This window comes from Protomyctophum parallelum, assembly GCF_964188405.1.
Source record: "Protomyctophum parallelum genome assembly, chromosome: 20".
In the NCBI taxonomy this organism is placed as follows: domain Eukaryota; kingdom Metazoa; phylum Chordata; class Actinopteri; order Myctophiformes; family Myctophidae; genus Protomyctophum; species Protomyctophum parallelum.
This window is the reverse complement of record NC_139718.1, coordinates 7640282-7663188: the sequence shown is the minus strand read 5'-3', so window position 1 is coordinate 7663188 and position 22907 is coordinate 7640282. Positions and strand designations below refer to the sequence as shown.

General features: G+C 43.4%; 1 protein-coding gene across 3 annotated transcripts in view; it reads left to right on the top strand.

Annotated features, from left to right (window-relative positions):
* Nucleotides 1–21990, top strand: part of LOC310877538 (serine/threonine-protein kinase VRK1-like) — a 35955-nt gene extending 13965 nt beyond the window's left edge. For 2 of the 3 annotated variants that reach the window (XM_083791437.1, XM_083791438.1), the window contains exons 9-14: nt 212–344; nt 4699–4819; nt 5032–5090; nt 5186–5364; nt 10168–10516; nt 21259–21990. In XM_083791437.1, the coding sequence (XP_083647563.1) occupies nt 212–344; nt 4699–4819; nt 5032–5090; nt 5186–5364; nt 10168–10516; nt 21259–21437 (1020 nt within the window). In that variant the 3' untranslated portion in view covers nt 21438–21990. The remainder of the gene's footprint in view (nt 1–211; nt 345–4698; nt 4820–5031; nt 5091–5185; nt 5365–10167; nt 10517–21258) is intronic. The other variant, XM_083791439.1, reaches the window with a different exon arrangement.
* The last annotated feature ends 917 nt before the right edge of the window (nt 21991–22907 follow it).

Sequence of the window (22907 nt, the reverse complement as noted above, 5' to 3'; positions counted from 1 at the left end):
ACAAGCGGAGGTGGTTTCTCCCCCCCCCCCCCCCCCCCCCCCCCCCCCCCCCCCCGAGTACGATGTAAAGGGCAAAATGGCCGCCTGTGTGTGTGTGAACATGTTCAGCGGCGTTTCTTACCACGAGTGTCTGTCTGCATGCGTGAATGCGTGTGTTTGTGCGTCTCTGTGGATTTGGGCATGCATGCGTGAATGCGTGCATTTGGTATAGGTGTATTTAGTGGATTATGGGCTGGCCTATAGGTACTGTCCAGAGGGAGTCCTCAAGGAGTACAAGGAGGACCCCAAGAGATGTCACGACGGCACCATCGAGTTCACCAGCATCGATGCCCACAAAGGAGTCTGTGAGTACCGGGCCATTATAGATGATGCTCCATGAACCCATTGATGATACCTGAGCACTAGATTCTACAAAATATGTCTTCCAAATGTCTACAAATTGTGGCGGTTTTCTGAAAAATACCCATGTTTCTATGTCAGTGATTCTCTCAAACTATGTCATGTCAAGCATGGATTTATATAAGAAAGCTAGATGGCTCCATCCGCGCTCTGGCCAATGCAGCGCGACGTTGCTACGTGGCGGCCATCTTGCCTCGGGGCCACATAAGATTGTGTCTATGGGGCATGTACTTTTAAATAACCACAACTTGCTAAATTTTCAACCGATTTTTCAAATGCTTTGGTTTGTTATAAACATGAGAGACCTCCTCCGCATAGTTGTATGCTTTTATACGACATTCATATAAAAATCACACCAGTGTGAACCAAGTGGTGCAACTCCCGTCTATTGGTTCTCTGTATCGTTCCAATTTGTATCATTCCAATTTCTTCTCTGTATCGTTCCAATTTCTTCTCTGTATCGTTTGCGTCCAGCAGGTGGCAGCCATGTCACATACTTCTGTCGTTCCAATTTCACGCATGCGCACACTAAAGTTCTCAACGGGCCCAAAAATTATGGCCCGGCCCGACCCTACCCTAACTGGGTGGGCCCGAGGCTCGGCCCTACCCTAAAAATTGCCATAATGTTAAGCCCGAAGCCCGACAAAAGCCCGAGAAAAAAAAAAGAGAGAAAAAAAAGCAGCACTAAATGGCAGCGCAGCGGCGCCGTGTTTCAGTGTGAAAGTGAGAACGGAGATCAACGGATTTATCGAAATAAAGGATGTATGTAACTCACGTTAGAAGAGGCTATTAATGTTCCATAACTTCCATTTCCAATCATTCTAATGGATTCCATACAGTGGTGGTGGTGACTGGTGAGTAAACACGAATAGCTGCTGCATCTCCCTCCCTTAGTGTCCTCTGAAGTGAAGTTGCTTTACGTGTAGCTATAAGTTATATATCACTGGATCGTTTGGTGACGTTGATTCTGGTTTCAGAACATCCCACTCCACTGACACATGCCTCCTCTATTTGAGCGACCACATCAAACACGAGGTGGATGCTGGAAAATACTGCGGCATGGTCATGCTGGACCTCCAAAAGGCTTTTGACACCGTGAACCACTCCATACTGGTTAACAAGCTTAAAGCTATTGGTTTTGATAGCACATCAGTGAGCTGGATGCAATCCTACCTGGAGGGGAGAGAACAGATGGTGGAGGTGAACGGAACACTGTCCCCTCCCCTGCCAGTGAGCTGTGGCGTCCCACAAGGAAGCATACTAGGGCCTTTACTGTTCCTAATTTATGTTAACGACATGACTTCAGCTTGTGACTGCAACTTGTTCCTGTTCGCAGATGACTCAGCACTGCTGGTCTCGGACAGGAACAAACTGCAGGTTGAAAAGACCCTCAGCTCTGAACTCGGTAGAATCTGCACCTGGCTCGCTGATAACAAACTATCCTTACACCTGGGAAAAACTGAATCCATCCTCTTCGGATCAAATAGTAAACTCAGCAAGGCAGATGGCTTCTTGGTTAGAGTGGGTGACAATATTATCACACGAAAAGATGAAATTACCTACCTAGGTTCCATCCTGGAGGCCAATCTTTCCGGTGATAAAATGGCCACCAACGTAATCAAAAAAGTCAATCAAAGAACAAGATTCCTTTACAGGATCTCCTCACTGGTCAGCAAAAACACCTTGAAGACCTTAACAGGAGCCCTCGTACAAGGTTTCTTTGACTATGCATCCACCTCTTGGTACCACAGCACCTCAAAGGCCCTTAAAACAAGGCTCCAGACCTCTCAAAACAAACTGGTCAGGCTCCTACTTGGCCTCACCCCCCGAACCCACCTCACCCCTGCCCACTTTGACAGGCTGGGATGGCTTAGGGTCGACGACAGAGTACAGCATCTTGCAATGGGTCTGGTCCACAAGATTCGATACACCACCAAGATACCCATGTACCTGTCTAAATACTTCCTTAATGTAAACGAAGTCCACACCCACAACACCAGAGGGAGTGCAACAAACCATGTACAACCCAGATTCGGCACAAACAAGGGACTAAATTCTTTTCGCTCCTATGCCACCAAAATGTGGAACGCCCTACCAACAGTCATTAAGACATGTGAATCCCTTGACTCCTTCAAAACCGCTCTCAAAGGGCACCTACGGATGGCTGCAATTCGAAACTGGCCTCTGTAAAATCTGAATCCCCCCCACCCCCCCACCCCATTTTCCCTCACTGTATATAGTATCTTTTCCCTTTTTTGCTTCCCATATGATGAATTCCTGTTCTGTTCTTTACCTACAGAGAAATGTCTATTTGTATGTCTCTAAATGTTTGTATGTCTTTAAATGTTTTGATGAATTGAACAATGTGGACCCTGTTGTAAACAAGTGTAATGCTTAATTGGGTCGTCCACTCACAGTTGACAGTCTTTGTATTGAGTTTGTGCTTAAAATGTACTGTAAATTCTACAAACTGTTAATAAAGATTTCAATCAATCAATCAATCAATCAATCAATCAATCAATCAATCAATCAATCAATCAAGATTAATAATTAGGTTTTATTCATCGCAGCCAGCTGGGTTAACGAGACTCTCGGTGCAACATGACGAAAACCTGACGCTTCTTCAGCTGTGATAATCCGATTGATTTTATAAAATATTTAAGCATATGGCAACTTGGCAAGTTAACTGGTGGTTAGTAGCTCGTTTGGTGCGCAAACCAGAGGGAAACCAGCGGTAGCAAGGCACGCAAGTCTCTCACCGTTCACTGTTCTCTAGTCTACTGCCTGCGCGCGGGGCAGGCTACAATGCTGCTCTGGCCTCGTACACACATGCTGGACTGACATGATCTGTTCTGTCTGTGTTTCATGGCCGCCTCATTCTCAATGCTTTTCCAATGGAAGTCACGTGGTTTGACATGTGTGTACGAGGCCTCCGAGTCTGAAATGCCAGTGCGATGCGACCCCGTCTCCAGTCCTCCTCCTGTCACAAGTGAATGCCTAGCCAGCCCTCTTCATAATAAATGCATACACGTATACACAATCACATTACACAAATAACAGAATTGCTATTTTTATTATAACACTTAAAAAAAAAAAAAAAAAAAAAAGAACAAAATTGCGGAAAATCACAGAGCCCGAGGCTCGGCCCGGCCCGACTAATTAGCATATTTTTTGGGCCCGGCCCGGCCCTAAAACGTCGGGTCGGGTCGGGCTTGGTCGGGCCTGGTCGGGTTCGGGCAGAGTTTGAGAACTTTAGCGCACACCACTCGTGCTCACACAGGTTACAGGTACATCACAAACGGGTACACAGCTACACGGACATTGCATGCTGGATGTAGAAGTGGTTGCACCACTTAAAAAAACAAAATTAAGCAGATACTGAATCATAGCCACGTTGACAACGTTTGTAATAAACCAACCCGTTTGTAAATACGTCAAGATTTTAACTACGTCAGAGACTCCGCCTTGAGCCATCTAGACTTTATATATATATATACACAGTACCCCCATCTCAAAATATGAAGCGGAAGCAAATATATGAGTTATAAACGTTCTCTGTGATAGAATATAATATTCAAAGATTTGCGGCACATTCTCACAATTAAAAACAAGATTGCGGATCTGCAATGAGCTTGTAGATCTGCTATTTTTCAACAGCTAAAGTATAAATGAACGGTTTAAAGTGTTTAAAAGCTATGAGGTGACACTGATGCGTTCCTTTAGGTCTAAATGGGTTAACCCAGGGTACCCCAATAGGCGGCCCGCGGGCCATTTGCGGCCCACAGAGCGCCCCCTTGTGGCCCATGAAAGAATTTCCAAAAAAAAAAGAAAAGTTATTTTTTTAATTTTTTTAAGGGTCCCAGACATAAATGCCATTAAATGGGGGTCAGTAGCCTCTGCATGTCAAACTGGGCATCCTTTTCAAATGGGGTCTTGCCCTGAAAATGAATTTTCAGGGCAAGACCTCGACCTCGCGCGTGCAGACTCGGCCCCCAGCCTGGTACGCTAGTCAAAATATGGCCCTTGAGGAAAATTAATTGGGGAACCCTGGGTTAACCCATTCTGAACGGGCACCCATTTTGGTGTCAGCATCATGTTATGCTTTAGCCATTTAAAAATAGCAGATCTACAAGCGCGATACGAGCTTGTAGGTCTGCTATTTTTGAAAATTTTACTGACATTTTTTTAATCTGATCTCAGGTCAGAATGGGTTAATCAGACCAGTGTGTGTCCAGTGGAAACCTTGTATGAATCTGATCTCAGGTCAGAATGGGTTAATGTGGTTTGTACCTCTCCTAGCTCCTGGTCGGAGAGGAGACATGGAGATCATGGCATACTGCATGGTACAGTGGCTGTGTGGCCGTCTGCCCTGGGAGGACAAACTACAAGACCCTGTATACGTCAGGGACTCCAAGATCAGGTGAGCGGGGCCTGACACTACAGTTTCTAATGTTTTCTTATTTTTTACTTTTTCAAGGCTACTATACTATACAGTAACGTAGTAGTGCTAATGTAACACTATTTTTTTTAAATTAATTTACTAGGCTTTAGAGTCAAAGCCCTTTTTTTTTTTTTTTTTTTAGATCTCTCATTTGACAGGCGTAACATGCTAACTTTAGTTTCTCTTTGCAGGAGTTGGGACAACATCTCTGAGTTCATGTCTAAGTGTTTCCCCGCTCAGGACAAACCAGGTGTGACACACACACACACACACACACACACACACTTTCTTTGCCGTCTTGTAAGTTATCCATGGGGGAAGTCTTAATGATTTGTCCCAATGCAGACGAGCTGCAGAAGTTCATGGAGGCGGTGAAGTCGCTGGGCTTCAAGGACAAGCCGCCGTACGACAAGCTGCGCTCCGTCCTGCAGGCCGGCCTGAAGGCCGCGGGCGCCAAGGACGACGGCAAGATGGAGTTTGGCGCGCCGCCGCTCAACGGAGCCCCTCCCACGTCCCCCGCTAAGGTGAGCCGCTCAACGGAGCCCCTCCCACGTCCCCCGCTAAGGTGAGCCGCTCAACGGAGCCCCTCCCACGTCCCCCGCTAAGGTGAGCCGCTCAACGGAGCCCCTCCCACGTCCCCCGCTAAGGTGAGCCGCTCAATGGAGCCCCTCCCACGTCCCCCGCTAAGGTGAGCCGCTCAATGGAGCCCCTCCCACATCCCCCGCTAAGGTGAGCCGCTCAACGGAGCCCCTCCCACGTCCCCCGCTAAGGTGAGCCGCTCAATGGAGCCCCTCCCACATCCCCCGCTAAGGTGAGCCGCTCAAAGGAGCCCCTCCCACGTCCCCCGCTAAGGTGAGGACGGTACAGCGAAAAAGTAGCCTTGCCGAGCCATGAGGCCCATAGGGCAGGAGCCTATCTCCTGTTTCTGTAGCCATGAGGCCCATAGGGCAGGAGCCTATCTCCTGTTTCTGTAGCCATGAGGCCCATAGGGCAGGAGCCTATCTCCTGTTTCTGTAGCCATGAGGCCCATAGGGCAGGAGCCTATCTCCTGTTTCTGTAGCCATGAGGCCCATAGGGGTAGGAGCCTTCTCCTGTTTCTGTAGCGTGAGGCAGCTTGAAGTACAAGTACACCCCCTGGACATGACGCCAGTATGTCACAGGGACTTACCCCCAATCCAACCCTTGGTACTGAGTGCCAAGCAGGGAGGCACTGGGTCCCATTTTTGTCTCCACCAGGCCGAAGGCATGTGGGGAGAGTATGTTTTGCACTTCGTCCGTCCGTGTGTCCGTCCGTCCGTGTGTGTGTCCGTGTGTCCGTGAACAGCTAATCTCGGCCACCGTTAACCCGGTCGATGCCAAATTTTGCACACACACTCCCTGGATGCCAACGATGAACATCTGCCCCAAACTTTCCAGAACGGCCTGTTATAGCGCCACCAGGAGGCCGCTTTGTGCAAAACAAGTTTTTTCACAGTACACCTACAGATTTTGTCCAAACATCACGCAAATTAGTACACAGTCTCTCTAGAGCCATTCAACGAAACGGGTCTTTCAGATTTCTCAGACTCCATCCTGATTGGTTAAGATTGGCTTCCAAAGTTCACAGGAGTGCTCAGTTTCAAACAAAATGCTGCAAATCATGAACACATCGCGTGATTTCCGTGAAATTGTGCACGCACATTCCCACTAGGCCGAGGACGAAATGCCACATGAACAATTTCAACTCAGCCTCAAGGTGGCGCTATAACTGGCCGAAAAGTGTTTTTACCTCTAACTGCACGGATCTGTGGATAACCTGGTGGAGACCTGTGCCCAGAAGGGCACTTTTTCTAGTTGCAGTCTTTTTTTGGACCAGCTCAGTGGCCTTGTGGTTAGAGTGTCCGCCCTGAGACTGGGAAGTTGGGGTTCAATCCCCGGCCGGGTCATACCAATGTCCAGCGAAAGTCATGGATTAACCCATTCTGACCTGAGATCAGATTCATATGAGGTTTCCACTGGACACACGCCAGTCTGACGAACCCATTCTGACCTGAGATCAGATTCTAAAAATGTCAGTCGTTCTCGGTGGCGCGATATGAGCTTGTAGATCTGCTATTTTTCAATAGCTAAAGCATAACATGATGCCGACACCAAAATGGGTGCCCGGTCAGAATGGGTTAAAGTTCTCAGTCACGCGCTGCGACGTGTCGTAAAGCTTGTAGTTTTTTCTTTCTATTTTCAGTTATTAGTTATTTCAGTCTTCCAGAAAACACTGATGGTCTCAGATATTTCATGACCGCAAGTCGTTAAACCCTCAAACTGCAATTTCTTCAACTGGTTAGCATGTATGGCTACCTAGACATCATTTTACATGTTGTGTTCAGTGTGATAGGATGGGACACATGGTGCTATAGTGTGTGTGGTGGCTCCTTTTCACGCTGTTTCACACACATTGCTTATTAGGACTTGGCCTAGCGACATTTTTCAGTCAATCCATGTCCAACGGACTTATTCGTTTCAGCTCACAACGATATATATATATATATTAGAGCTGGGACATTAATCAGAGGCTTTGCGATTAATTAATCTAGATTAATCGCATTTTAATCGCATATCATTATTTGACCCGAGAACAGTGAGAAAGCAATTTTTTCAAATGGATTTTGGTATACTAGTGAATCAATGAATAGTGAATACTTAAGTTTAAGCAATAAAACATTGTTTTTGTAGTAATAGGGGTAATAATTCTTTATTGAATAATTGCACACAACTGTGCTGTAATCCACGCTACCATCGGATAGCCTTTTAAATCCTATTTCCAATCCACGGGGACAAGCAAAGTGATCTCAGCGGCTTCCCCCAGTCTGGTGAACTGTCTGCGGTTTCTGGTGGTGTTATTGTCTGAAGAGGACACGGACACTTGGTGCGCAGGTCCGTCTGAAAACTGTCCAGTGACAACGTTCCGCGGTGAAAAAAATAGTGCGATTAAAATGCGTACATTTTTTTAATGCATTGATTTTTCTGTAGTTAATTAATCGCAATTAGTCCCGGCCCTAATATATATATCTATATATATATTGCCCCCAGTAGGGGCGCTGTTGTGCCAGAAACAGAGAGAGATAGTATTAGTGCTGCACTGTTGCCTGCTAATGAGAGAGAAAGAGAGAGAGAGAGGGGGGGGGGGGGGGGGGTTGCGGAGTTGCACCACTCGGTTTTCTTTTTATATATATTGGGCTTAAATCGATACATTCGGCACCCCTATTTCACCATGCAATAAATGAGATAATGGACGTCATTCTCTCCCTGGTTACACTGAGAACCCCTCCCTCTATATAGCTCTTTATGTCGTCTGTGCCTCTCTCTCTCTCGCGCCCTCTCTCTCTCTAGCGCTCTCTCTCTCTCTCTCTCTCTCGCTCTCTCTCTCTCTCTCTCTCTCTCTCGCTCTCTCTCTCCCCCCCCCCCCCCCCCCCTACCCATATCAACACAGCGGCGCTGCTGGCTGCATATGGTCGGTGCCACCGGGGAGGTGGCCCGTGCCAGCCGAGAGGTTACCTGGCCCCAGCGCCCGTTATTGTATGTAATTATCCCGCCAATCTGTTCACCTCAGCGGGCGCTGTGGCGGCCATCATGAGGGTAGCAATTGTCTAAATGGAAGGCAAGTGAAGGGAGAATAAAAATGTGTGTGTGTGTGTGGGGGGGGGGGATTGGGGGTGACGGATAGTTCAAGTCTGAGACGGGGAGGGGTTTCGTTTGTTCATTATAGAGTGTGGTAAGGATGGAGTGTGATAGATGGATGGGTGAGTGGAGAGATGGAGAGAGGGCTTGATTTTCCCCCATTAAGTGATTCTCAATCATTTCTTTTTTTATTTCAAATGTGATCCCCAGTTTGATATGCATACCATATTCATAGTGTTTTATTTATTACAAATACAGCGTGGTTTTGCAAACCGCTGTATACCGATCAGCCTGCAGACTTGTCTGCAGGCTGGCCACAGAACTACCACCACTGTTATTGTTTTCACATATCGCTGATGTCGTGAATAACGCCCTACTTGATCATAAGGGGAACACACACAAGCGTATAAAGTAGCAGATTATCCAGCTTGAGACGTGGCGCAAAGCGACACATGTTGGGCTCGTAGCTCTGCTGCTATCTTTGAATTTGAAGGGGGTTTCCACCCAACAGACTCTTTTTGTTCTATCTATAAATGCACCATGTTTCTGTCTGTGTGCACGGCTGTAATGCGCGTAACTCGAGAACCGTTCGCCCCGCCGACTTCAAATTCGACACATGCGTTCCACACCCCACCACAGGGAGTGCGGTGCCCGGTGTCGAGTCGGTCGGACCCACGGTTGTCCAGAATTGCCACAAAAGGGCCTCTCTCTGCCCGGGCTCTGGACATGGGGCCCCTGCCCAGTGCCCATATATGGAGCTGGCCTGTTGTGACATCATAACACTCCATATATGGGAATGCCTGACACAGAACTCCATATATAGGAATAAAGGGACACAGTGAGACGGATACTGAAATATCCATATATGGACACAGGCAGAAGGGTGGAATGGGTACTCTGACACGGGTACAACATGGGGGCATTCAGGGACGAATAGTTTTCATAATCCGTGCAATAAAGCAGTAGTTCCCAAACTCTTGTGCTACGTTGTGAGCTTGTAGATCAGCTATTCCCACTACTTCCTATCCCATTCTGAACGGGAACCCATTTTGGTGTCAGCATCATGTTGTGCTTTATCTATTGAAAAACAGCAGATCTACAAGCTCATATCGCGCCACCGAGTGGCGCGCTACGAGCTTGTAGGTCTGCTATTTTTGAAAAATCGACTGACATTTTTTAAAATCTGATCTCAGGTCAGAATGGGTTCATCAGACCAGTGTGTGTCCAGTGGAAACCTCGTATGAATCTGATCTCAGGTCAGAATGGGTTAAAAGAAAATCAAAAGAAAACGAATGTTTATTTCCTCTTGAAATTACTTCGGAATGTTCTTTGTTTCATATTTTTTTGTATCGAGGGACAGGGATTCCACGCTGGGGAGAAACACAGGAGAAACTCATGTTCTTACATGGATGGAATGGATGGACCCGTAAGGGTCTATTTGGTTCCATTTGAACACTCAGAGTTACAGACTTGTTATGGTCATTCAGGGCTAGCTCTTGTGTTTCTGATAATATTGTCCACTTGTATGTATTGTCCGCTAATTTTGTATGTCCTTGTCAAAATAAATATTTTTTTACATAAGTTCACTACAGTATAAGCCTGCATTGCGATGACCCAGGCTGTTTCTTGCGCTCTCTCTGTCTCTCACACACACTCATGCTCATATCTTTCAGAAGGCTGTCAAGAGGAAGAAGAAGACATCGGATAAGATGGAGGAGGATGCAGTCGACGGAACAGACGGAAGTCCAGTTAAGAAGAGGGCCCCCCCGAAGAAGAGGACTGTGACCTCAGACGATGACGAGGACGACGAGGCAGACAGAGCTCCAGCCAAGAGAAAGAGGGCCCCGAAGAAGAGGACTGTGACCTCAGAGGACGACGACGACGAGGACGAGACAGACAGAGCTCCAGCCAAGAGAAAGAGGGCCCCCCCGAAGAAGAAGATGGCGACATCGGATGAGGACGACGACGACGAAACGGACAGAGCCCCCATTAAGAAAAAGAAGGTCCTAAAGCAGAAAGAAGGTAAGGAGTTTTACGTTGTTCGTCTCCACCAGGCCCAAGGCATGCATGGGGAGAGAGTATGTTTTACTGTCTCCACCAGGCCGAAGGCATGGGGAGAGAGTATGTTTTACTGTCTCCACCAGGCCGAAGGCATGGGGAGAGAGTATGTTTTACTGTCTCCACCAGGCCGAAGGCATGGGGAGAGAGTATGTTTTACTGTCTCCACCAGGCCGAAGGCATGGGGAGAGAGTATGTTTTACTGTCTCCACCAGGCCGAAGGCATGGGGAGAGAGTATGTTTTACTGTCTCCACCAGGCCGAAGGCATGGGGAGAGAGTATGTTTTACTGTCTCCACCAGGCCGAAGGCATGGGGAGAGAGTATGTTTTACTGTCTCCACCAGGCCGAAGGCATGGGGAGAGAGTATGTTTTATTGTCTCCACCAGGCCGAAGGCATGGGGAGAGAGTATGTTTTATTGTCTCCACCAGGCCGAAGGCATGGGGAGAGAGTATGTTTTACTGTCTCCACCAGGCCGAAGGCATGGGGAGAGAGTGTTTTATTGTCTCCACCAGGCCGAAGGCATGGGGAGAGAGTATGTTTTATTGTCTCCACCAGGCCGAAGGCATGGGGAGAGAGTATGTTTTACTGTCTCCACCAGGCCGAAGGCATGGGGAGAGAGTATGTTTTACTGTCTCCACCAGGCCGAAGGCATGGGGAGAGAGTATGTTTTATTGTCTCCACCAGGCCGAAGGCATGGGGAGAGAGTATGTTTTATTGTCTCCACCAGGCCGAAGGCATGGGGAGAGAGTATGTTTTGCACTCCGTCCGTCCGTGTGTGCGTGTGTCCGTCGCGCCACCGAGTGGCGTGATACGAGCTTGTAGGTCTGCTATTTTTTGAAAAATCGAAGAACGACTGACATTTTTTAGATGGTCAGGTCAGAATGGGTTAATCAGACCAGTGTGTGTCCAGTGGAAACCTCCGTATGAATCTGATCTCAGGTCAGAATGGGTTAACCCGGTCGATGCCAGACTTTGCACAAATTTGCCAAATTTTTGCACACTCCCTCGATGCCAACCATGAACCTCTGCCCCACATTTTCCAGAACGGCCTGTTGTAGCGCCAGCAGGAGGCTGAGAGTTTTTTTTTTAACCCATTCTGACCTGAGATCAGATTCATACGAGGTTTCCACTGGACACACACACTGGTCTGATTAACCCATTCTGACCTGAGATCAGATTCTAAAAATGTCAGTCGCTCTTCGATTTTTCAAAAATAGCAGACCTACAAGCTCGTATCGAGCCACTCGGTGGCGCGATATGAGCATGTAGATCTGCTATTTTTCAATAGCTAAAGCATAACATGATGCTAACACCAAAATGGGTTCCTGTTCAGAATGGGATAAAATATTACTCCTCCAGATTCTGTCCAAAAATCCCGCAAATCGTTACACAGTATCTCTAGTCATGTGTTCAAGATGGATCTGTCCGATATTTCATATTCCATCCTAATTGTTTGCAGGATTGGCCCGTTTTGAACAAAAGGCCTCAAATCATGAACGCAGAGTGCAATTTACGTGAAATCTTTCACAGACTTTCCTACTAGGCTGAGGAATATATCTCACTTTTTTCACATTGGCCTGTTATAGTGCCACCAACAGGTGGATTTTTGCAAAACACATTTTTGGAACAAAATGCCTCAAATCATCCAATGGGCTCTATATGCAGCCAATACGGTCGTGATTTTGTAGGAATAAATTTCAGTTCTTTAAACCACACTATTTAAGTTGATAATGTGATGGCATTGTTTTTTCACAACGCATCGCGATGAGATATTTGCTATTTTCAAAAGGTGGTTGGTTTACGTTTCAAAACTTGAAACTGGATATTCTGCACAATGAGTCGTTTAACTTTTGGTACTTTAAGTACATTTTGAAGCCAATACACTTTGTACTTTGACTCGAGTACATTTTGAATTCCGGACTTTTAATTGTAAGAGTAAATCTATATTGCAGTATTGATACTTTTACATAAGCAAAACAATTGACTACTTTTCCCCAGTACTGACTGTATATGAATACATATTCCCCCTCCACACTACTGACTGTATATGAATACATATTCCCCCTCCACACTACTGACTGTATATGAATACATATTCCCCCCACTACTGACTGTATATGAATACATATTCCCCCTCCACTACTGACTGTATATTAATACATATTCCCCCTCCACACTACTGACTGTATATGAATACATATTCCCCCCACTACTGACTGTATATTAATACATATTCCCCCCACTACTGACTGTATATGAATACATATTCCCCCTCCACTACTGACTGTATATGAATACATATTCCCCCTCCACACTACTGACTGTATATGAATACATATTCCCCCCACTACTGACTGTATATTAATACATATTCCCCCCACTACTGACTGTATATGAATACATATTCCCCCTCCACTACTGACTGTATATGAATACATATTCCCCCTCCACTACTGACTGTATATGAATACATATTCCCCCTCCACTACTGACTGTATATGAATACATATTCCCCCTCCACTACTGACTGTATATGAATACATATTCCCCCTCCACACTACTGACTGTATATGAATACATATTCCCCCTCCACACTACTGACTGTATATGAATACATATTCCCCTGACTGTATATGAATACATATTCCCCCTCCATTACTGACTGTATATGAATACATATTCCCCCTCCATTACTGACTGTATATGAATACATATTCCCCCTCCATTACTGACTGTATATGAATACATATTCCCCCTCCATTACTGACTGTATATGAATACATATTCCCCTGACTGTATATGAATACATATTCCCCCTCCACTACTGACTGTATATGAATACATATTCCCCCTCCACTACTGACAGTATATGAATACATATTCCCCCTCCATTACTGACTGTATATGAATACATATTCCCCCTCCATTACTGACTGTATATGAATACATATTCCCCCTCCATTACTGACTGTATATGAATACATATTCCCCCTCCACTACTGACTGTATATGAATACATATTCCCCCTCCACTACTGACTGTATATGAATACATATTCCCCCTCCACTACTGACTGTATATGAATACATATTCCCCCTCCACACTATTGACTGTATATTAATACATATTCCCCCTCCACTACTGACTGTATATTAATACATATTCCCCTGACTGTATATGAATACATATTCCCCCTCCACACTACTGACTGTATATGAATACATATTCCCCCTCCACACTACTGACTGTATATGAATACATATTCCCCCTCCACTACTGACTGTATATTAATACATATTCCCCCTCCACTACTGACTGTATATTAATACATATTCCCCTGACTGTATATGAATACATATTCCCCCTCCATTACTGACTGTATATGAATACATATTCCCCCTCCACTACTGACTGTATATGAATACATATTCCCCCTCCACTACTGACTGTATATTAATACATATTCCCCCTCCACTACTGACTGTATATTAATACATATTCCCCCTCCACTACTGACTGTATATGAATACATATTCCCCCTCCACTACTGACTGTATATTAATACATATTCCCCCTCCACTACTGACTGTATATTAATACATATTCCCCTGACTGTATATGAATACATATTCCCCCTCCATTACTGACTGTATATGAATACATATTCCCCCTCCACTACTGACTGTATATGAATACATATTCCCCCTCCACTACTGACTGTATATGAATACATATTCCCCCTCCATTACTGACTGTATATGAATACATATTCCCCTGACTGTATATGAATACATATTCCCCTGACTGTATATGAATACATATTCCCCCTCCACTACTGACTGTATATGAATACATATTCCCCTGACTGTATATGAATACATATTCCCCTGACTGTATATTAATACATATTCCCCCTCCACTACTGACTGTATATGAATACATATTCCCCCTCCATTACTGACTGTATATGAATACATATTCCCCTCCACTACTGACTGTATATGAATACATATTCCCCCTCCACACTACTGACTGTATATGAATACATATTCCCCCTCCACACTACTGACTGTATATTAATACATATTCCCCCTCCACTACTAACTGTATATGAATACATATTCCCCCTCCACACTACTGACTGTATATTAATACATATTCCCCCTCCACTACTGACTGTATATGAATACATATTCCCCCTCCACTACTGACTGTATATGAATACATATTCCCCCTCCACACTACTGACTGTATATGAATACATATTCCCCCTCCACACTACTGACTGTATATTAATACATATTCCCCCTCCACTACTGACTGTATATGAATACATATTCCCCCTCCATTACTGACTGTATATGAATACATATTCCCCCTCCACTACTGACTGTATATTAATACATATTCCCCCTCCACTACTGACTGTATATTAATACATATTCCCCCTCCACACTACTGACTGTATATGAATACATATTCCCCTGACTGTATATTAATACATATTCCCCCTCCACACTACTGACTGTATAGGAATACATATTCCCCCTCCACATTACTGACTGCATATTAATACATATTCCCCCTCCACACTACTGACTGTATATGAATACATATTCCCCCCACTACTGACTGTATATGAATACATATTCCCCCTCCACTACTGACTGTATATTAATACATATTCCCCCTCCACACTACTGACTGTATATGAATACATATTCCCCCCACTACTGACTGCATATTAATACATATTCCCCCTCCACACTACTGACTGTATATGAATACATATTCCCCCTCCACTACTGACTGTATATGAATACATATTCCCTCCACTACTGACTGTATATTAATACATATTCCCCCTCCACTACTGACTGTATATTAATACATATTCCCCTGACTGTATATGAATACATATTCCCCCTCCACACTACTGACTGTATATGAATACATATTCCCCCTCCATTACTGACTGTATATTAATACATATTCCCCCTCCACACTACTGACTGTATATGAATACATATTCCCCCTCCACACTACTGACTGTATATGAATACATATTCCCCTGACTGTATATGAATACATATTCCCCCTCCATTACTGACTGTATATGAATACATATTCCCCCTCCATTACTGACTGTATATGAATACATATTCCCCCTCCATTACTGACTGTATATGAATACATATTCCCCCTCCATTACTGACTGTATATGAATACATATTCCCCTGACTGTATATGAATACATATTCCCCCTCCACTACTGACTGTATATGAATACATATTCCCCCTCCACTACTGACAGTATATGAATACATATTCCCCCTCCATTACTGACTGTATATGAATACATATTCCCCCTCCATTACTGACTGTATATGAATACATATTCCCCCTCCATTACTGACTGTATATGAATACATATTCCCCCTCCACTACTGACTGTATATGAATACATATTCCCCCTCCACTACTGACTGTATATGAATACATATTCCCCCTCCACTACTGACTGTATATGAATACATATTCCCCCTCCACACTATTGACTGTATATTAATACATATTCCCCCTCCACTACTGACTGTATATTAATACATATTCCCCTGACTGTATATGAATACATATTCCCCCTCCACACTACTGACTGTATATGAATACATATTCCCCCTCCACACTACTGACTGTATATGAATACATATTCCCCCTCCACACTACTGACTGTATATGAATACATATTCCCCCTCCACACTACTGACTGTATATGAATACATATTCCCCCTCCACTACTGACTGTATATTAATACATATTCCCCCTCCACTACTGACTGTATATTAATACATATTCCCCTGACTGTATATGAATACATATTCCCCCTCCATTACTGACTGTATATGAATACATATTCCCCCTCCACTACTGACTGTATATGAATACATATTCCCCCTCCACTACTGACTGTATATTAATACATATTCCCCCTCCACTACTGACTGTATATTAATACATATTCCCCCTCCACTACTGACTGTATATGAATACATATTCCCCCTCCACTACTGACTGTATATTAATACATATTCCCCCTCCACTACTGACTGTATATTAATACATATTCCCCTGACTGTATATGAATACATATTCCCCCTCCATTACTGACTGTATATGAATACATATTCCCCCTCCACTACTGACTGTATATGAATACATATTCCCCCTCCACTACTGACTGTATATGAATACATATTCCCCCTCCATTACTGACTGTATATGAATACATATTCCCCTGACTGTATATGAATACATATTCCCCTGACTGTATATGAATACATATTCCCCCTCCACTACTGACTGTATATGAATACATATTCCCCTGACTGTATATGAATACATATTCCCCTGACTGTATATTAATACATATTCCCCCTCCACTACTGACTGTATATGAATACATATTCCCCCTCCATTACTGACTGTATATGAATACATATTCCCCTCCACTACTGACTGTATATGAATACATATTCCCCCTCCACACTACTGACTGTATATGAATACATATTCCCCCTCCACACTACTGACTGTATATTAATACATATTCCCCCTCCACTACTAACTGTATATGAATACATATTCCCCCTCCACACTACTGACTGTATATTAATACATATTCCCCCTCCACTACTGACTGTATATGAATACATATTCCCCCTCCACTACTGACTGTATATGAATACATATTCCCCCTCCACACTACTGACTGTATATGAATACATATTCCCCCTCCACACTACTGACTGTATATTAATACATATTCCCCCTCCACTACTGACTGTATATGAATACATATTCCCCCTCCATTACTGACTGTATATGAATACATATTCCCCCTCCACTACTGACTGTATATTAATACATATTCCCCCTCCACTACTGACTGTATATTAATACATATTCCCCCTCCACACTACTGACTGTATATGAATACATATTCCCCTGACTGTATATTAATACATATTCCCCCTCCACACTACTGACTGTATAGGAATACATATTCCCCCTCCACATTACTGACTGCATATTAATACATATTCCCCCTCCACACTACTGACTGTATATGAATACATATTCCCCCCACTACTGACTGTATATGAATACATATTCCCCCTCCACTACTGACTGTATATTAATACATATTCCCCCTCCACACTACTGACTGTATATGAATACATATTCCCCCCACTACTGACTGCATATTAATACATATTCCCCCTCCACACTACTGACTGTATATGAATACATATTCCCCCTCCACTACTGACTGTATATGAATACATATTCCCTCCACTACTGACTGTATATTAATACATATTCCCCCTCCACTACTGACTGTATATTAATACATATTCCCCTGACTGTATATGAATACATATTCCCCCTCCACACTACTGACTGTATATGAATACATATTCCCCCTCCATTACTGACTGTATATTAATACATATTCCCCCTCCACACTACTGACTGTATATGAATACATATTCCCCCTCCACTACTGACTGTATATGAATACATATTCCCCCTCCACTACTGACTGTATATGAATACATATTCCCCCCACTACTGACTGTATATGAATACATATTCCCCCTCCACACTACTGACTGTATATGAATACATATTCCCCCCACTACTGACTGCATATTAATACATATTCCCCCTCCACACTACTGACTGTATATGAATACATATTCCCCCTCCACTACTGACTGTATATGAATACATATTCCCTCCACTACTGACTGTATATTAATACATATTCCCCCTCCACTACTGACTGTATATTAATACATATTCCCCTGACTGTATATGAATACATATTCCCCCTCCACACTACTGACTGTATATGAATACATATTCCCCCTCCATTACTGACTGTATATTAATACATATTCCCCCTCCACACTACTGACTGTATATGAATACATATTCCCCCTCCACTACTGACTGTATATGAATACATATTCCCCCTCCACTACTGACTGTATATGAATACATATTCCCCCCACTACTGACTGTATATGAATACATATTCCCCCTCCACACTACTGACTGTATATGAATACATATTCCCCCCACTACTGACTGCATATTAATACATATTCCCCCTCCACACTACTGACTGTATATGAATACATATTCCCCCTCCACTACTGACTGTATATGAATACATATTCCCTCCACTACTGACTGTATATTAATACATATTCCCCCTCCACACTACTGACTGTATATGAATACATATTCCCCCTCCATTACTGACTGTATATTAATACATATTCCCCCTCCACACTACTGACTGTATATTAATACATATTCCCCCTCCACTACTGACTGTATATGAATACATATTCCCCCTCCATTACTGACTGTATATGAATACATATTCCCCCTCCACTACTGACTGTATATGAATACATATTCCCCCTCCACACTACTGACTGTATATGAATACATATTCCCCCTCCACACTACTGACTGTATATGAATACATATTCCCCCTCCACTACTGACTGTATATGAATACATATTCCCCCTCCACTACTGACTGTATATGAATACATATTCCCCCTCCACACTACTGACTGTATATGAATACATATTCCCCCTCCACACTACTGACTGTATATGAATACATATTCCCCCTCCACACTACTGACTGTATATGAATACATATTCCCCCTCCACTACTGACTGTATATTAATACATATTCCCCCTCCACACTACTGACTGTATATGAATACATATTCCCCCTCCACTACTGACTGTATATGAATACATATTCCCCCTCCACTACTGACAGTATATGAATAAATATTCCCCCTCCACTACTGACAGTATATGAATAAATATTCCCCCTCCACTACTGACTGTATATGAATAAATATTCCCCCTCCACTACTGACTGTATATGAATACATATTCCCCCTCCACTACTGACAGTATATGAATAAATATTCCCCCTCCACTACTGACTGTATATGAATACATATTCCCCCTCCACTACTGACTGTATATGAATACATATTCCCCCTCCACTACTGACTGTATATGAATACATATTCCCCCTCCACTACTGACAGTATATGAATAAATATTCCCCCTCCACTACTGACTGTATATGAATAAATATTCCCCCTCCACTACTGACAGTATATGAATAAATATTCCCCCTCCACTACTGACAGTATATGAATAAATATTCCCCCTCCACTACTGACTGTATATGAATAAATATTCCCCCTCCACACTACTGACTGTATATGAATACATATTCCCCCTCCACTACTGACTGTATATGAATACATATTCCCCCTCCACTACTGACTGTATATGAATAAATATTCCCCCTCCACTACTGACTGTATATGAATACATATTCCCCCTCCACTACTGACAGTATATGAATAAATATTCCCCCTCCACTACTGACTGTATATGAATACATATTCCCCCTCCACTACTGACTGTATATGAATACATATTCCCCCTCCACTACTGACTGTATATGAATACATATTCCCCCTCCACTACTGACAGTATATGAATAAATATTCCCCCTCCACTACTGACTGTATATGAATAAATATTCCCCCTCCACTACTGACAGTATATGAATAAATATTCCCCCTCCACTACTGACTGTATATGAATAAATATTCCCCCTCCACTACTGACAGTATATGAATAAATATTCCCCCTCCACTACTGACTGTATATGAATAAATATTCCCCCTCCACACTACTGACTGTATATGAATACATATTCCCCCTCCACTACTGACAGTATATGAATAAATATTCCCCCTCCACTACTGACAGTATATGAATAAATATTCCCCCTCCACTACTGACTGTATATGAATAAATATTCCCCCTCCACACTACTGACAGTATATGAATAAATATTCCCCCTCCACTACTGACTGTATATGAATAAATATTCCCCCTCCACACTACTGACTGTATATGAATACATATTCCCCCTCCACTACTGACAGTATATGAATACATATTCCCCCTCCACTACTGACTGTATATGAATACATATTCCCCCTCCACACTACTGACTGTATATGAATACATATTCCCCCTCCACTACTGACTGTATATGAATACATATTCCCCCTCCACTACTGACTGTATATGAATACATATTCCCCCTCCATTACTGACTGTATATGAATACATATTCCCCCTCCACTACTGACTGTATATGAATACATATTCCCCCTCCACACTACTGACTGTATATGAATACATATTCCCCCCACTACTGACTGTATATGAATACATATTCCCCCTCCACACTACTGACTGTATATGAATACATATTCCCCCTCCACTACTGACTGTATATGAATACATATTCCCCCTCCACACTACTGACTGTATATGAATACATATTCCCCCCACTACTGACTGTATATGAATACATATTCCCCCCACTACTGACTGTATATGAATACATATTCCCCCTCCACACTACTGACTGTATATTAATACATATTCCCCCTCCACTACTGACTGTATATGAATACATATTCCCCCTCCACACTACTGACTGTATATTAATACATATTCCCCCTCCACTACTGACTGTATATGAATACATATTCCCCCTCCACAGAAGTGAATGGTGTGAAAAAGACGGACAGCCCAAAGAAAGTGTCCAGCCCCAAGAAACGCGTGGCCTCAAAGTCCACGCTGACGGAGACGGGAACGCTGACGGAGACGGGAACGCAGACCACACCGGGACTAAAGGCCAACAAACCCAAACCCAGAGGTCGAACCAAGAAGGCCTCTTCCTAACTTGTCCCCTGTATCCTCTCAACCCACCTCTGTGTCCTCCTTCACCTCTACGTGCTTTTTAACAACCCCATGCCCTACTTTCATTTATTTTCTTCACGTTTTTCAAGATTCTTTTTTTTTTTTCAAAAATGTTGGGGCGGTGAGAAAAAAAACATTAACATTTTTGTAAAAATGTATATTAAAAAAGAAGCCCCATATACAACCTCACTATGGATTTTTTCACCCGTGACATGCCCAGAATATTGACACCATGAGGGCTCAAGTCGTTTGGATATGTTTTAGTTTTGTGAAAGCGTAAGATTTGTTTTGCAGTCGTACGAGATCAACTGCGTGTTCGGACAAGACCATGGGCCGGATGTTTGTTGAAGAAAGGACTCGCGCACACGTTTAGGATTTGTATCTGTTCTTCTCTGCTGTTACGTTGGGTCTCTTCATGAACTTCCCCACATTTCCACATCTATTCTATGTTTTGCGCAATATGTTCTGCACTGCTGTTAATATTGGTGTCTGTCTGTGTTGGGAGTAATAAAGAAGAAATTGTTTTTAGATTGTTCTTAATTCTAAAGTCAAGTTTGTCTTAGTTTAAAGGTTTTTAAAATGATCATTCTTGTCTATTTTCAATGACCTCTGGTTCAACTATGAGACAGACTCTGGAGTTTGGTGGTGGCTATAGTCTCGCGTCACCAGACTGTTGCCTCTCGCAAATTCCAAACTCTTCCATCAGCAACGGAAGTTCTATCATGAGTAAAATATAAAGCGGAAGTGGAGCCTCCTCTACACTTCCGTTTTGTCTTTACAGTCGTGCACATGTATATCTTAATATAAATGGAAATCATCTAAGAATTTATAAAGATATTTTTAAATGTATTTTTGTGAACGGAAATGCCAACGGCAAAACCTGCTGGACGGCAAGCAACGGTAAAAAAGATTAAATATTTTAACTTTGATGCCTTTACCGTCGCTGGGTCTGGCTGCCGTCCTGTTTGCCGTCCACTAAAATGACTTCCGGTTTGCGTCTACAGCTTGCCATGTGAATGTGGAATTACTCTGATTTCCGGAGGTGTAGTTCCAGACATTCGGAGATTGTGGAATAGTTGTCTGGATACGCGAGACTAGGTAGTGGCTGGTAAATGATTTGTTCCAGGTTGTCCCCCACCAAATTATCGATAATTTGGAACCAATTGGAACTGATGCAGATTTGTAACCAAATGGGGGTCCATTTGTGCACTCTGTTTAATCAGCACTGATAATTTTGACACTGATGGTTATGATGATTGCCCGGGTTGGAGCAGTTGGGGATTAAGTGCCTTGCTCAGGGTGGGACACTTTAAAGCATGATTATTACCAACTTTCTAGCATAGACCCGCCTTACCATGTGTCTAGCCTCGGCAACCCAGACTTTTTTATTTCTAGGGGAAAAAAAAAAGTCTGGGACAGAGTACTTCAATTCGGCATAGAGTAGCGCGAACG